Source organism: Panthera uncia, chromosome C2 (genome assembly GCF_023721935.1).
Source record: "Panthera uncia isolate 11264 chromosome C2, Puncia_PCG_1.0, whole genome shotgun sequence".
NCBI lineage: Eukaryota > Metazoa > Chordata > Mammalia > Carnivora > Felidae > Panthera > Panthera uncia.
Genome location: NC_064810.1, coordinates 146265699 through 146283576, shown reverse-complemented (window position 1 = coordinate 146283576; position 17878 = coordinate 146265699). Strand labels below are relative to the sequence as shown.

Sequence of the window (17878 nt, the reverse complement as noted above, 5' to 3'; positions counted from 1 at the left end):
CTAACTCTCTTTGAGAAATAGTTGTTACAGGCCCCTGGAAGATACCATTTGATATTAGGTGCCCTTGGGATGTGAGCTGCTTATCATGACCCGAGTTATATGATCTGCCAAGTCATTAGGGTGGGTGTGCCCAGTGTTAGTACTACATTGTTAATTGTAGGTCCTGAAGGTATTGGCAAGCTGCCTGAGCAGGTTGGTTACACTCCCAACATGTCTACTCTTGATGCATATTAATCCTCCTTTTTTTAAAATGCTTTATTTTTTTAAGTAATCTCTACATCCAACATGGGGATCAAACTCATGACCCAGAGATCAAGAGTTACATGCTCTACCAACTGAGCCAGCCAGGCAACCCTAGAAACTCCTTTTTTAACCCACAACTTTTTCGTCTTGGGGAGTTCCTTTTCACCAGTTGACTATTGAAGAAAAATTCAAGCCTGGCCTACAATGTTCTCTGCAAGATTTCTTAGAACCAACCAGAGGTGGACTGCTTTTGCGTTATAGACAGGAGAGACAAAGAAAGACCGCTTTGAAAACTAACGGAAAGAAAATCCTCCCAGGGATGGGGGAGCTTTTGAATAGCAAATCCACTTTTCTGGGTGGAGAAAAGCCCAGAAGTAAAGAGTAATAAGATTCATAGGCAGTAACTAACGGTCACAAGAAGTAATATCCTAGGGCATCATTCCTCTCTTGTAATCTTATCCTGATATATTTAATGCAACAATCACCCCCACACCCTTCTGTGCCCTTCCTGGTCCTTCTGCTCTGCCTATCATCAGTCTAGGACTTACAGCCCATCATCGGCCAAATCCTTTGGCTGTTCCCTGAACACATCACCGCTCCTGTAATCCTTTCAAGGCATGGCTATTTTATTTTTCCCACACCTCAGATGGTTGGGTCACTGTCACTCTCACCTTGTTTTTACTTTCCCAATCACTAAAATTACTCTCCTGTGTATGCTCACAACTACCCTAAACCTACCTCTCTTTCTTCATTAAACCCAGCATTAAAAACAACTTTGGATCTACTCCTGAAATCATTGTTGCACCATATGCTAACTAATTTGGATGTAAATTAAAAAAAATAAAATTAAGTTATTATGTTGAAAAGTAAATAAAAATTAAAAATTAAAAAAAAAAACAACCACTTTGGTTAAACTCAACTTTCTTCTCCCCTTTCACGCCAACATGGAGCAGGGGATTGTGGTTGGAGAGAAACACACAATCATGCCGATCTAGTCCTACTTTATTTATTTATTTATTTATTTATTTATTTTCAACGTTTTTTATTTATTTTTGGGACAGAGAGAGACAGAGCAGAACGGGGGAGGGGCCGAGAGAGAGGGAGACACAGAATCGGAAACAGGCTCCAGGCTCCGGGCCATCAGCCCAGAGCCCGACGCGGGGCTCGAACTCACGGACGGCGAGATCGTGACCTGGCTGAAGTCGGACGCTTAACCGACTGCGCCACCCAGGCGCCCCTCTAGTCCTACTTTAAATGTATAACCCAGGCATCTCAAATGGTCTCTCAGGCCTCCAGGAAATCCTACATTTTCTTAGGCAATTCACTTCCTCCCGCTTTGGGCTGACTCACAGTTTCTCTCTCGTCCAACCTCAGATAGTCTCATCACCACAGTCGCTCACAGTGGAAGCACCGATTTACATTTATCTGAATCCGTGAACCCCATCTCCCCACTTTCACGGTGGATGGCCAGCCTCCCCCCCCCCCCCCCCCGCCACACACACACACACACACACACACACACTTGTTCCCTGGATCCATCCCCTCTCTCCTGCATCATCAGTCTGCTCCTCTGGCGTTAACTTGATACATTCTATTTTTTTGTCCCTTGCGAGATGCAATTGCACGAGAATAATTTAGGAGATTTCATGAAACTGGTATCTTTTCAGCAAAATTCAAACGACATGGCCTCAAACACAGAGAGAAAATTACAAGAAAACAATCTTTAAGGAAGAAATCGAAAACTTTGCAAAAGATGCCGAACGTCCAATCCCTCAAAAAGCTAAGTCAAGGTAAGTTTTGTGAACCCAACTTCACTAATAATATGTACTTTTTCTTTTATCGAAGTACAGTTGACATTCATGTTACATCAGTTTCGGGTATATGGCATAGCGATTCCACAACTCTACACATTATGTTTTCCTCACCACAAGCATAGCTGCCATCTGTCCCCATACGGTGCTCTTACAGTGGGCATCGATATTCCCTACGGTCTCTTTATTCCCATGACTCCTTCATTCCATAACTGGAAGCCTGTATCTCCTACTCCCTTTGCCCATTTCGCCCATCCCGCATTCTATTCTCCTCTGGTACCCCCCCCCGCCCCGTTTGTTCTCTGTATTTATGGGTCTGTTTCTGCTTTTTGTATTTGTTCCTTTTGGTTTTTTTAACATTCCATTTGTAAGTGAGATCATATGGCATTTGTCTTTCTCTATATAACTTATTTCACTTAGCATAATACCAATAATATGTCCATTTTAGGTAACTTGACAGAAAAGGACTTCTTGTCTTTTAGAGATTCAGACTGAAGTCAACCTGTGTTGTCTGGGATTGGGATTTGCTTCAAAATAATTTAAGAGATGAGGGAATTGAGTCAGGAGGAAGATAGACGGGCTCTGTAATGATCATTGTTAAAGTTGGTCTGAATACATGAAGCCCGTTAAATGATTTGTTTTCACATTTGAGGTTTTTTTCACAGGTTTTGAAAAAAACTGTCAAATGTGCGGGTGACGGCTGTTAATCTTGGAATATCAGAGGACAAGGTAAGGACTCTATAGATATATTTTCAGGATCATTTCTTTAAAAAGAGGAAGAAGAGGAGTGCCTGGTGGGCTTAGCTCCACCAGGTGGAATATGTGACTCCTGGAATATGTGACCTGGTGGAATATGTGATTCCACCAGGTGGAATATGTGGAATATGTGACTCTCGATCTCGGGGTCATGAGTTCAAGCTCCACCTTGGGTGTAGAGATGACCTAAAAATAAAATCTCTCAAAAAAATAATAAAAAGAGGAAGAAGAAATTAGGGAAAAATGGGACACTTAGAAACACTTTTGAAAAGTGTTTCCTCTGAATTATCCCAGGATTTTACCTGAAACCCATGTCACAATGGGCACTATGTGACTAGTAAAACTGTTTACAGTCTTCTTCCAGTAACACAGTGTTTATTTAATTATCCAGGACCCCAAAGAATTTTGACTATTAAAACAAGGGGAGGGGTGTCTGGGGGGCTCAGTCGTTTGAGCAGCCGACTTCGGCTCAGGTCATGATCTCGCAGTTTGTGAGTTTGAGCCCCGCTTGGGCTCTCTGCTGTCAGCACAGAGCCTGCTTCGGATCCTCTGTTCCCCTCGCTCTCTGCCCCTCCCCCGCTTGCATTCAATCAAAGTAAATTAAAAAATAAAATAAAATAAAATAAAATAAAATAAAACAAGGGGAAAACCATGCCTGCTAGTGAAAAAACTAAATTTTCATAGATACATTATCCTGTTTTTCAACTCTCAGTTTTGTGCAATTCCTGTGTTTGTCTATTCCTATGACAGAAACAACCCTCTAGTTATTATCCCTCCATATTTTGCTTTCTGGTCAGAATTAGTACCCCAGGATATTTTTTTCAATTATCTTGGATATTGTTATGTATTTGTCCTTCCATATGCACTGTAGGGTACATTGTCATTTCCTTAAAAAAAAATTATTTGGCATTTGATTGGTATTATATGAAATCCATGGATTAATCTGGGGATAAATGACATATCACAACAGCAAGTCTATCCATCTGGTGAACTTGGCTGACATGTAATCACTATCCCCGGGTCTTAGTGAACTCTAATGAAACATGACAGACCTGCATTAGCTGTGCTTCAGGCGACATCAGGGGGCCTCGAAGTGGCCTCCCCGGCAGAGATCCGCAGAGGCCAGAAGCCTGAGTGAGTCATTTGCAGGCCCAGCACAAGGGGTGACAAGAATAATGGGGTGGATTTGGGGAAAACGTAAACCCTCAGATTTACCGGGGAAAAGGGCAGAACTCCAGGCAGGCAGGCCTGGTGTGGACTCAGGCTGGGTGTGAGCGGACTGAGGAAGCCAAGTGTAAGCAGGCGAGGACGTTGCTGCTCTGTGAGTAGTATCACCCATGCTTTCTGTGTGTGTTTTCTTTTCTTAATTCATTGTGCCTTCTATTGTTGTAGTTTTGCCTTTCCTATTATTTTGTAGGCTGGGCTTTTCTTTCTTTACCCAGTCTGAGAGTCTTCTCTTTCCGAAGGAGGATTAAACCCTTTGGCATTTCCTATGACCGCTGATTACATATTGGCCTTATTCCTGTCATGTTTTATATTTGACTTTATTATGCTTTATCATTGCTGCCCTCTATCAATTTGGATGTGCTGCCCTACTCCGATTTCTCTAGCAATAACCCCCAGCATCTACAAAAAAAAAAAAAAAAAAGTCTATTTTTCCATCAAAATCATACATTACCCAGGACAAAACCTTCAGACTTACCCTTTTTTTTCTAAAGTTTATTTATTTATTATTTATTTATTTATTTATTTAGAGACATAGAGGGCATGAGAGGGGGAGGGACAGAGAGAGGAGAGTGAGAGAATCCCAAGCAGGCCCCAGGCTGTCAGCACAGAGCCCGAACGCGGGGCTCAAGCCCACAAAACCGTGAGATCATGACCTGAGCAGAAACCAAGAGTTGGACGCTTAACCAACTGAGCCACCCGGACAACTCTATCTTCTTCTTCTTCTTTTTTTTTTTTTAAGCATTCTTCAGTTGGCCCGTATGGCCTTGCTGATTCTTTTTTATTTATTTTTTTAATTTATTTTTGAGAGAGAGAGAGAGAGAGAGTGCGAGTAGGGAAGGGACAGAGGATCTGAAGCGGGCTCTGGGCTGACAGCCGCGAGGCCAATGTGGGGCTCGAACTCACAAACCGTGAGACCGTGACCTGAGCTGAAGTCGGATGCTCAACCAGCTGAGCCAGCCAGGCGTCCCGGACTTACTTTCTTTTTAAGTTTTTTTAAAAATGAATTTTCTGGGGCGCCTGGGTGCCGCAGTCGGTTAAGCGTCCGACTTCAGCCAGGTCACGATCTCGCGGTCCGTGAGTTCGAGCCCCGCGTCAGGCTCTGGGCTGATGGCTCAGAGCCTGGAGCCTGTTTCTGATTCTGTGTCTCCCTCTCTCTCTGCCCCTCCCCCGTTCATGCTCTGTCTCTCTCTGTCCCAAAAATAAATAAAAAACGTTGAAAAAAAAAATTAAAAAAAAAAAGAATTTTCTCTTTTACTGAACTATAGTTGACCTACAATGTTACATCAGTTTCAGGTGTGCAGCATAAAGATTCGACTTTTCCATACTTTATTCTGTGTTTAGCTCAAGCGTCTGTCACATTACGACACTATTACAGTACCATTGACTCTATTCCCTGTGATGCATCTTTCACCCCATGATTTGTTCGTTCCATAACTGGAAGCCTGTGCCTGCCTCCCCTTCCCCTTCCCCCATGTTGCCCAAGCCCGCCTCACCTCTAGACTTCTTTCTCCGACTTCTTCCAGCTCCCATAGCATTTGAGATTTTGTGGCAACTGTGCTTTAATTTCAAGGTATTAATTTTATACACATTTAAATAATTTCTTCATAACTGGTGCATTAAACATTCTCATCATATTATTAAATGTTATCCCGACTTCAAATTACACCAGTTTCAATGTTTACCATTATTTTTTAAATAAACTTATTTTAGAATAGTTTTAGAGTCATAGAAAAATTATGAGGATGGCATAAATGCTTCTCATGCCCCATGCTGAATTTTCTCTTAATGTTGTTTTTTTTGAGAGAGAGAGAGAGAGCGAGAGAGAGAATGAGCAGGGGAGGGGCAGAGAGAGGGAGACACAGAATGTGAAGCAGGCTTCAGGCTCTGAGCTGTCAGCACAGAGCCCAATGTAGGGGCTTGAACTCATGAGCCATGGAATGGTGACCTGAGCTGAAGTTGGATGCTTAACCAAATGAGCCACCCAGGTGCCCCTGAATTTTCTCTTTAAAAACCCTTTATGGCATGTTTGTCACAGATATTAATACATAACTAAGGCCCATGCTTTATTCAGATTTCCTTGGTTTTTATCAAATGTCCAGGATATCATCCAGGATACCATGTGACATTTAATTGTTGTGTCTCCTTATGCTTCTCTTGGCTATGGCGATTTCTCCGATTTTCCTTGTTTTTGATGACCTTGACAGTTTTTTTTTTAAAGAAGTTTTACTTTTTTTAATGTTGATTTACTTTTTCTTGAGAAAGAGAGAGAGAGATAGAGTGTGAACAGTATAGAGGCAGAGAGAGAGAATCCTAAGCAGGCTCCGTATCCACAGCATAGAGCCTGATGCGGGGCCCTGAATTCGTGACCTGTGAGATCATGACCTGGGCCGAAACCAAGAGTCGGCCGCTTAACCGACGAAGCCACCCAGGCCCCCTGACCTTGACAGTTTTGAAGAATACGGGTTAGGTATTTTTAGAATGTGACTCACTTGAATTTGTCTGATATATTTCTCATGATTCGACTGGGGCTATGGGTTGGGGGAGGAAGCCCACAGAGGCGGAGTGCCCTTCTCATGGCTTCGTATGAAGGGTATATGCCATCAACATGACTTATCACTCACTGGTGATGTAAGCCTTGATCACCTGCCAGAGGTGGTGTTTACCAGGTTTCCCCACTGTAGAGTGACTCTTTTTTCCCCTTCTCTACTGAACTCTCTGGAAGGAAGTCACTATATTTAGCCCACACTTCCAGAGTGGGGAGTTATGTTTCACCCCGTTGAGAATGGAGATCTACACACTTAAATTGGAATTCCTCTGTTTGGGAGATTTGTCTCTTCCTCCCCATATATTTATTTATTCAATCATTTATTTATGTCACTGTGTATTTATGGATATTTATTTTTCACTTTGGGTTATAATCCAAATTACTCAATACCACCTTATTTTTTGGTCAAACTGTTTCAGCTTGGGCTACTGGGAATTCCTTTAGATGACCCCTGGGTTGTGTTGACGTAGCGCATTACTGTGGTTTTTGTTTTGTTTTGTTTTTGAACACTTCTTATTTTCTGGCCTTACGAGATGCTCCAGGCACAAAGTCTATTTTATCATTATTGTCTTGTATGTCATCTTTTAGCCTCTTTATTCGCATCTATGTTTGTTTGTTTTCCTAGAGTACATCCTCAAGGAAGATTGGTGTCTTGTTTCGATAAGTAAACACAAATTTGTTAAAATTTTAAGGGTAAATAGGAAAGAAACAGAAACAGGTGGTGAGGCCTTCAACCCACTGAGGTGGGGAGGAAAAGAATCTATAAAATGTGTTCTATCCAGCAAACTTCGGAAATGGAGGGGAAAGGAGGAAACAAGGACCTCGTCAAGTTTCCTCAAGTTGGGTGTCATCTCTCCCATTTGGCACTGGGATGTGCGACCCTGGAGGTTGTTCTACGTGAGGCTTGAGAATGGAAGCAGACTCCAGCCTGAGTTCTTTTCAGGAGGAAGATCCACCCTTTCTGCAGCTTGTCCAAGATGGTGAGACACGGGAGCTCCCTCGCTCTGCCCTTGCCTGTGTGTTCTTCTCGGCAATAATGTCGTCCCATGTGCGATGGGGTGGCTCTGTGTCCCATCCCATGGGATGACTCAAGTAAAATGAAAGCCACGAGCACTTCATTCCTGTTTTTGAAAGTCCTTCTTTGTCACCTCAGCTAACAAATAGGCTTAGTGCCTTTTTTAAAGATCCCTGTGCTGCTGTGTCATCAATATAATTGGTCCTTGTAGGGTGGGCTCACAGGGTGGGGTGGGTTCTCTTCAGGAGGAAGAGAACAAACTGTTTTGCCCACCATAGTCCCTTAGCTAACTGGGCTTCATCTGTGCCAAGGTCTTTTATCCTACATGGGGGTTGTTTCTTACTGGCTTATTTAATCCTAAAGTCTAGTAGTCGGAGAAACAGGAGCCTATTCATATTGGGTCAACTACTTTATATTGCTAAATGTGGTAAATTTAGTAACACCAGGGGGAAAATGTTCTACTTGCTGAGGCTGAGCAGTGCAAGATTGTTACTTTTGTTTCCTTTCCAGAGCCCTTGGCAGGGCAGAAACACTGATCCTGCCTCTTCCCACCTTATCTCCCAGTGTGACGCAATCATAGAGTGTCTAAAGAAGTTTCCAAGAGGTTCTTTGTTTTGCTTTGACAGTTTCCAACATAACCTGTGCTAAGCACAAACACTGACCAGTATGCATAAGAGTCACGGGCAGGACAAGCGTCCTAGTTGGGGTTCCCCCCGCCACCACCACCAAAAAGCCCCGGAGAGTTCAAGCAATATATTTGGTGATCCCAAGACACACGGGCAAGAGAGCAGAGAAGTGAGACAGGGAAAGAAAGACGGCCAATGAAGGCTGTTTTATCAAGGAAAAATAACTGGAGCTTCATCACATGGAGGAAGTCTGGGAGCCCGCATAAAATGCGCGTTGTCCTAAGGTGCTAGGGATCAGAGACTTCTGGGACCAGGTCCCCCAGAGCTTCCAGGCCACTGTACTGAGGAGGGCAGCCTTCAGTGGTCAGAAGAGGCAGTCTGCAGAAGGCGTGCAGGCGCTGGCAGTTGGGCCCTGGCTGCACTAACCGGTGAGGCCACAGGACATTTGGGCGGAGTACCAAGTGTGTCCCTCACATCACGTTTTCTCAATTAAGTTAATTCAGATGTCATAACACAGTGCAATGGTGATGCCTGTTCCTTGCCTGATGGTGAGCATCTTTCCTCGCTAACAGACCCCGAGTCTCCATAGTTATATGACCTGGCTGAGCCAATCGTATGACCTGAAGCTTCCTGGTGAAGCACAAAGGGAGCTTCACATAAGCTTATAATTTGAACTGATAAAGCAATTTTTTTCTTTATAATTTTCAAAAGGACACAAAATAAACGAAATGAAAAAACACATTTTGGGTATGTGCCCATTTGTCAGACCCCCTGTGGCAGGAAACGCTAGCTGAGCACCAAAATCTATTCTCCCTTTCTTCCTGGTTGCCCAGCTAGACTACATTTCCCAGCCTCCCCGCAGTGTCGGTGGCATGTAACTAAGACCTGTAGCCAGTGAAATTTGAGTGGTGGTGATACATGTGTTCCTGCCAGGCCTGGCTCATGGGACCTCCCCTACAGGCACCTCCATGCTCTTTCCCCGAGCCCTTCACTGAGTTGCTGGCCATGCCCAGGATGACCCAAGATGGCAGAGCCACAGTTGGCCCATTCAGTCCACAATCAGTCCTTTATGTGGAACAGAGCTCCTCTACCAATCTGGAATTACTCTAGATTGTTACTTGAGCAAAAGACAAACCATTGTGTTGGACCATTACATTTTACGTTTACTTATTACATCAGTCTAGCCCACTCTAACTAATACACTCCCTGATATCCCTCCTTGGACCTCCATGGGCCCTGGAGGAAGAATCCATGCTCAGTGGAAAATAAAGCAAAACATGAACATACACCACTAGGAAACAGGCAGCTAGGAGAATATTGGCCACACATAAAACATTATGCACCAGAAACTCTTCAAGGCATATGAATTTGAAAAGATGTAGATGGGAGTAAGTAAAGAATTAAAATAGCAGAGGTAGTTTTCTATCAGGATAAATAGAGAGTGAGACTCTTTAGTTTGGAAAGAGAATAGATGAGCTCAAAGTCCATGCAAGCCTGAGGTTTAGCTGGTTGGAGTCAACAGAGTCAACCAATGAAGTGTGGAATCATAGGACTTGGAGATAAGAAGTCATTTTGTGACAATATTAACTGATATGAACAAATATACCATAATCAGAAAGTAATATAGGACACTCATTAACTTGAGAATAATACTGTAGATCTTTTTAAAATTTTTTTAATGTTTATTTTACAGAGAGAGAGAGAGAGAGAGAGAGAGAGAGAGAGACTGTGGGTGGGGGAGGGGCAGAGAGAGAGGGAGACAGAATTCCAAGCAGGCTCCAGGCTCTGAGGTGTCAACACAGAGCCCGATGCGGGGCTCTAAATCACGGACGGAAAGATTATGACCTGAGCCAAAGTCAGACACCCAACTGAATGAGCCACCCACGTGGCCCAATACTGTAGATCCTGAAAACAAATGGGATCTAGTAGGGTTTTGATAGACGGTTGCTTCATAATGGGTTGCGGAAGAGAAGTTAAGGATAGTCAGAACATATTCTCAAGATCTTTTAACACTGATATAAAAACCGAAAATGGCTACATTCTCCACCCCACAACAAAGCAATAAAATGAGAATCCTTGAGTGCATTCTGGGTCAGATGATTCTTTGGTTAGATTCTGAAAGATTGATCATCCAACAAATAATTACTGAGCAATTACTATGTTCTAGACATTGTGCTGAGATTACATGTTGGAATAAAACTACCTTAGGACTCAAGAGAGAGAAGGCAGAAAATAAACAATAATGAGGACATTTTATAATATATTAAAATGTGCTACATAAGAAAAAGTAGAGGAGGGCCAGGGGAATTGGGGTGCCTGAGGGAAAGACGTGGCAATATTGAATGAGATGGTCCCAGGAGGCGTCGCTGGGAAGATGAAGGGAAGGGCCGTGGGAGGAAGGGAACTCTGGGCGAAGGGAACAGTGATGAGTTGAGAATGTCCTTGGATGTTCAAGCAATGGTGAAGAGATTCATTGTGTCCGGGCAGTGAAATGAGTGAGTTGGAAAGAAGAGAAAAATGAGGTGGACCCTTATTTTCTGGGGGAAGTCAGCACTTTTAAGAGAGGAGGACCATGAAATGAGTCACATTTTACAGGGACATTGGCTCTTGTGCTGACATCGGACTGTGGGGAAGGGAGGGGAAGAAGGCAGCGAGCAAGGGGTTAGGAGGGATCCAGGGGAGATGGCGGTGGTTTGGAGTAGCAAGGAAGCTACTTGGAAGCAAGTAGAAGGTGGTGAGAAGTAGTTTCTGGATTCTATTTTGAAGGTAGAACCGACACACTTCCTGATAGGTTGGGAACAAAGAGAAGTTAAAAATGATCACTCTGGTTTGTGGTCTGAGCAACCGAAATCTCTTAAGACTGGAAAAGTAGAACCTGGGGCAGGACCAGCAGTTCAGCTGAGTACATCACAAGGATGCTTGTTGGACATCCAGAGGGCAATGCCAATTAGGCAGTTTGTCTACATGAGTGTGGGGTTCAGGAGGGAGAGTCAGAGCTGGAAGTGTGAAGTTGGGAGCTATCCATGCATAGATGGTGTTTAGAGCCTCGGAACTGACGCCAGATGCAATACAGAAGTTAGTGGTATTAATCCATTTTTTGTTCTTACTTCCAAGGACCCCACGATCAACTGGTCGGTGTGATACACGTAAGGCTACATGTCTTGAGCCTCGGAGTCCTTTCCCATCCCAATCCTAACCAAGACTGAGGATGATTCTCCTTTACTTTGTAGGAGGATGAAAACAAAGTGTTCAGTCACTCATATGGAGCTAGAAGCCTGGATTGATTCCGATTTTGTCAATAGTGTATGACGTTGGGTAAGTTAATTAACTTCTCTGAGGCTCCATTTTCTGATTTCATTTTTTTAAAGTTTATTTATCTATTTTGAGAGAGAAAGAAAGCACGAGTAGGGGAGGGACAGAGAGAGAGGAAGAGAGAGAGAATTCCAAGCAGTCTCTGTGCTGTCAGTGCAGAGCCTGATGCGGGGCTCGAATCCACAAACCATGAGATCATGACCTGAGCTGAAGTTGGATGCTTAACTGAGCCACCCAGGTGCCTCTCTCATCTCATTGTTTTTTGGGAGTTTTTTTGTTTGCTTTTTAAATTTATTTTAGAGAAAAAGAATGTGAGTGTGGCAGAGGGGCAGAGGAAGAGAGAGAGAGAATCTTAAGCAGGTTCCGCACTCAGCACAAAGCCTTTATTGGGGCTGAATCCCACAATCCTGAGGTTATGACTTGAGCTGAAATCAAGAGTCAGATACTCAACCAACTGAGCCACCCAGGTGCCCCTCATTCCTTTTTTAAAAAGTTTATTTATTTATTTATTTATTTATGTATTTAATATTAAATATATTTTATTGTCAAGCTGCTTTCCATACAACACCCAGTGCTCATCCCAACAGGTGCCCTCCTCAATGCCCATCACCCACTTTCCCCTCCCCCACACCCCCATCAACCCTCAGTTCTCAGTATTTAAGAGTCTCTTATGGTTTCCCTCCTTCCCTCTCTGTAACTTTTTTTCCCCCCTTCCCCTCCCCTCTGGTCTTCTGTTAAGTTTCTCAGGATCCACATATGAGTGAAAACATATGGTATCTGTCTTTCTCTGTATGACTTATTTCACTTAGCATAACACTCTCTAGTTCCACCCACGTTGCTACAAAGGGCCATATTTCATTCTTTCTCATTGTCAAGTAGTATTCCATTGTATATATAAACCACATCTTTATCCATTTGTCAGTTGATGGACATTTAGGTTCTTTCCATAATTTGGCTATTGTTGAAACTGCTGCCATAAACATTGGGGTACAAGTGCCTCTATGCATGAGCACTCCTGTATCCCTTGGGTAAATTCCTAGCAGTGCTATTTCTGGGTCATAGGGTAGATATATCTTTAATAAAAAAAATGTTTATTTATTTATTTTGAGACAGAGAAAGAGAGTGAGCAGGGTAAGGGGCCAAGAGAGAGAATCCCAAGCAGGCTCTGCACTGTCAGCACAGAGCCCAACTTGGGGCTCGATCCCAGGAACCATGAGATAATGACTTGAGGGAAAAATAAAATATTGGACAATTAATCAACTGAGCCACCCAGGTGGCTCAGTCCTAAACTGCAGATGATAATGGCTATCACAAAGAGTTGCTGTGAAAAATCAATGAATTGATGAGATTCAAGTACTTAGTACAGGGCTTGGTGCACATATGTACTTAATAAATGTTAGATCAAAACACTGAGCTAAGACATTCAGTGAATGGGGATATAACGATTGGACTTTTGCTCTTGTTGTGGAATGGCGGCAGGTGCAAGTTCTTTTCTTGGAGGATGTGTGTGTGGGAGGTGAGTAGGTGACTAGGTGAGGGGTCCCTGATCATTTGGGGTGCTCTCAGGCTGAGCTGATGCTTTATAGTTTCCCACATCTTTATTAAATGAGTGGAAAACACCCTCCCTTCTTTTTTTCACATAGTAACTGAAATAGTTACTAGAAATGATTGCTTTTAATTAACCTTCGGTTTTGTGACCCTTTGCTACATGCTCCCAGTTGAATTTTGGGAACCCACTTACATCACAGTGGGATTGTGCTGTGTTCCTCAAGTGTTACTGGTAACAGTGGTGGTGGTAGAGGTTGAGGCTGTGGGTGAGCCCCCCGGCTGGCCCCGAAATGGTCTAGGTTTCCTCCACCTGGCATGGGCCCGTGGTCTGGCTCTTTCCTGAAACCCCACCACGGGGCCAGTTACTGAACGTCTTTCTCACTTCTGTGTCCTCGTCTGATGCTGCCCCCTGCCCTTTGAAAGATTGGTTCCTATTCCTCCTCTGGGTCACCTCCTTAGATAGATCCTCCCTGACCGATCAATCTATCATAAATCCTATCATTCTACTTCTCGTGCCTTTTCTTCTAACCTGCGTCACAAACTAACTGAATGTGCAGGTGTATCATGTTATCTGACTCTTCTGGACCTGAAGGTCCGTAAGGCCAAGCCTCTACCTTTTTTGTTCACTATCCAATACCTGGGGCACGCACATGCACGCGTGCACACACACACACAATGTTGAAAATACCCACCCTCAAGTTCTTCTCTAAAACTGCTTTTGAGGAGAACCCAAGCCAACAAAACTAGCATTTTAATTCTTTTGTCAGGTCATTTTCTGTATTTCCATCTTGGGTCCCCGGCTGTATTTTGGGTTTCTAAAGGGCAGGCATCAGATATTCTTTTTTTGTATTTTCCCACAGCTACTTATTCAGGGCCTGGCAAATATCAGCATAGATACGTTGATTTTGATTTGATTTGACAGACGAAAAGAATACAGTGGCTTTTTGCGCCCCAAAGGAGGCCAGAATCACTTCTGGTGCAGAGGCCTCTGCCTAATGCTGGATAAGGCTGGGACCTGCCTTAGTATGCAATTAGTATTTTCTCTTCCGTATACTCATCCAGCCTCTCTCCCAGGTCCCTGTACCCTTGATTTCCAGAAGCAGCAGGTCACAAGCTGCTGAAGTAGCACAGGGCCCACAGCTGGGGGCTCAGTCAAGGGGCCCTGCCTGCCACCTGCTCCCTCCAGGCTGGAAGTGACAGAGGGAAACCAGCCCGGCCTCCTCAGGGGTGGGATGCCCATGTCTGTCATCTGGTGCTGGAAACAGGATGTCAGGACCCTATGCCCACAAGGCCAGAGTCAGGGACTCAAAATGAATGAACGGATGACTTTAAAATTTGGCACCCCGCTTGACTGAATCTCATGGATATAGAGAGTGACAGGCAGCTGGTAAAGGTGCAAAGAGCATTGGACATATTCGGCAGGCAAGGGTTGTAGTTATGGGTCTACCACTAATTTGATGCTCCTTTGGTCATGTACCACTTTTCTGCCCACAGTTTCCTGAAAATGAGAAGGTTGGACCAGATGATCTCAAAGATTCCCCAGCTCTAGTGTTCTTAAGTTACAGAACTGGAAGGAACCTGATCCATCATTTATACTTCAAATAGTCTTTTTTTTCCCCCTTAAAAAAACCTCACTGTTGCTAACAGCCCTACGTCTACTCTAAACCCGCAAGAAGACAGTGCCAGCACATTTGCTCTTACATATTCCCAGGCAGCTTTGTTTATCTGTGTACCGACCTGACAGATACATGGTCATTTCTTTTGTAACTGAAATTTTTATTGCGATCATTGTAGAATCACATTTAGTCGTAAGAAATAATACACTTCACCCAGTTTCCCCAATGATCACATTTTGGAAAACCTTAATATGTTATTACAACTAGGATATTGACATGGATATAATCCACCTACCTTATTCAGATTTCCCCAGTTTTTTTTTTTAATTTTTTTAACGTTTATTTATTTTTGAGACAGAGAGAGACAGAGCATGAACAGGTGAGGAGCAGAGAGAGAGGGAGACACAGAATCTGAAACAGGCTCCAGGCTCTGAGCTGTCAGCACAGAGCCCGACGCGGGGCTCGAACTCACGGACTGTGAGATCATGACCTGAGCTGAAGTCGGACGCTTAACTGACCAAGCCACCCAGGCGCCCCAGATTTCCCCAGTTTTACTTGTACTTATTTAAGCGTGCATAAGTTCTACATAAATTCGATCACCGGTTCTAAAACCACAAGTTCTGAAACCAGAAGGATCTCTTGTGTTGCCCTTCTACATACCTTGCCTTCCTCCTGGCCCACCTCATCCCCTATTTGGTTTCTCAAAAATCTTTTTATTTGGAAATATTTCAAATGTGCAGAAATGCTTTAGTACACTCTGTACCCAGATTCACTGATTGTTAATATTTTCTCCCATTTACTCTACCATTTTTCCTATCAACGTGTTTTTTTTCTGAATTACTTGAAGTTTAAATTGCACACATCATGTCTGCACACTTCAGTGTGTATTTCTTTTAAAATTTTTTGATGTTTATTTATTTTTGAAGGAGAGAGAGACAGAGTGTGAGCATGGGAGGGGAGCAGAGAAGGAGACACAGAATCCAAAGCGGATCCAGGCTCTGAGCTGTCAGCACAGAGCCCGACGCGGGGCTCGAACCGGTAAACCACGGGATCGTGACCTGAGCCGAAGTCAGAGGCCCACGCGACTGAGCCACCCAGGTGCCCCCTCAGTGTGTATTTCTAAGAATAGGGATGTTCTTCTGCAGGACCATAGGACAAGTTGTCAACAGCAGCAAATTTAACATTGATCCAATACTTTAATCTACTATCAGGATTCCAACTTTGTCCATTGAAATATCCTTTATAGCATTTCCTTTCCTTACACATTACATTAAGGATCACATTAAGCTGTCACGACTTTTTAGCAACCTTAAATCTGGAACATTTCCAAGCCTTCTTTTGTCTTTTACGATGTTGACATGTTTGAAGAATACAGCCCCTACCTGCCCCTTTTTAATAGATGTTCCTCATTTGGGGTTGGTCTAAGGTGTCATCATCAGATTCAGGTTGTTGGTTCTCCCTGGAATACCGCACAGGTGATGTGTTCTGAGGACATGATCTCTGTCTGCTCTCATTGGTGATGTTAATTTTGACCACCTGGTGAAGGAAGATGTTGTCCACCTGCTCCTTTGTAAATATGTCCCCCTTGCTGTTATAAGCCTCAACCATCTATATGGAGAGACACGTTAAGCCAAGGAAACATCTGTTCCCCAGTAAAATCCGCTCTACCGTTAGCATCCATTGATGATTCTTGCCTGAACCAGTCTTTACCGCACCCTTCAAATCCTCTACGAGTATTTGAAACCAGGTTTTCTATGCTTCAGCTTCCTTGCGTCTTTGGTTCTGGTCAGAATCCTCTCCGTGTCTTCCCAATGACCTCTACGACCTTTGGGCAAAGAGTGGGCCGAATTAGTAGACTCAGCGGTCTCAACTGGAAATGAGCTAATGTGGGTTGTTCCGCGTTAAACTGTCCACCAGCGATTTGCATAGTACAGTGGCTTGTGAACACTTCCTGTATCCTTTTCGGATTCCAGCCGCCACCCCCGCCGCCCCCCTGCTTCGGTGGCATTTTGTTCAGACTGCCATCAACAACTCCCGTGCCCCTGTCCCCTGGCTCTGCCCTCCCCCTGTTGAAGCCTCAGGGTTGCTTCCCTAGGAGACTGCCCGACCTGCAGGAGCGCCACGCCTGGACTTCATTGCTTTGGTGGCAAACTGCACGCGCGAGTCCCGTGCTCCCCTTAGATTGACCCTAGACGGACAATAAGCGCGCAAGTGATAGAAAAAGCGCGCGGGGAACGGTAGGATAGCTTTTCCCCACCCAGGTATTCCGCTGGGTACCTCTCCGAGCCCAGCCGCAAAGGGCAAGGCGCAGGGCAGGCCTAGGGCCGCGGCCGCAGGGCAAAGGGGCGCGGCTGGCGGCAGCCGGAGCGCGATCCCCCGGGCGAGCATCCTGGAGGGCGGCCCGCAGGTGGCGGCGCGGGCCGGCGGGTGGGGCGGTGGAAGGGGAGGGCTCGGCGCGCGTCCGGCGGTGACGGCAGCGCGGAGGGGAGGTGCGAACCGCCCGCCCGCCCGCTCGCTCGGGAGCCATGGCGAGAGGCCGCGCCGCGGCGCCCGCATCAGTGCCCGCGTCTGCAGCAGCGCCCCCGCCCGCCGCCCCGGGGCCCACCCCGCCGCCGTCCCCGCGCGCCCCGAGCCCGTGACGCCCGCGCGCCGCGAGCCAGGCGCCCCCCCTCCCCCCGGAGAGGGGCTGCGCGCGGGAGGGAGCGCGGGGCAGCCGAGCACCCCGACGACCCCCGCGTCCCGGAATCCCGGACCCCGAGCCCGCGAGCGCCAAGTCGGCGGCGGGCAGCAGGGGGAGGGGGCGCCGAAGCCGAGCCCCGCCGCGTGCACCCCGGTGCCGCCCGGCCGGCTGCTGCGGAGGGAACCGGAGCCGCCGGGCGGCGGGGGGCCCGGCCGGGGACAACGGGGAGGAGGAGGCGGCCGGCAGAGTCGAGCGCTCGGGTAGCCCCGCGCGGGAGGCCCCCGGGACCGCGCCGGCCACGGGGCCGCGCTCCGAGCGCAGCTCGCAGGTAAGACCCGGGTCCGCGCGTCCAGCTGGGGTGGGGGCGGGGGGAGGAGGGACACGGGTGTTCGGGGAGTGTGGGCCCGTGCTGCGGTGGCGGGAGACGGTGGGCTCCGGGGCCCTGAGGGGCAGTCCCCCTCTGGCATGGACCACACCTGAGGGAGGCCTCCGTGGGGCC

General features: G+C 45.9%; 1 protein-coding gene across 1 annotated transcript in view; it reads left to right on the top strand.

The window, feature by feature from the left end:
* Positions 1–14349: 14349 nt before the first annotated feature.
* Positions 14350–17878, top strand: part of LOC125921668 (serine/arginine repetitive matrix protein 1-like) — a 76703-nt gene continuing 73174 nt past the window's right edge. Inside the window, exons 1-2 of the mRNA XM_049629229.1 lie at positions 14350–14379; positions 17022–17707. Coding sequence (XP_049485186.1) covers positions 14350–14379; positions 17022–17707 — 716 coding nt within the window. The remainder of the gene's footprint in view (positions 14380–17021; positions 17708–17878) is intronic.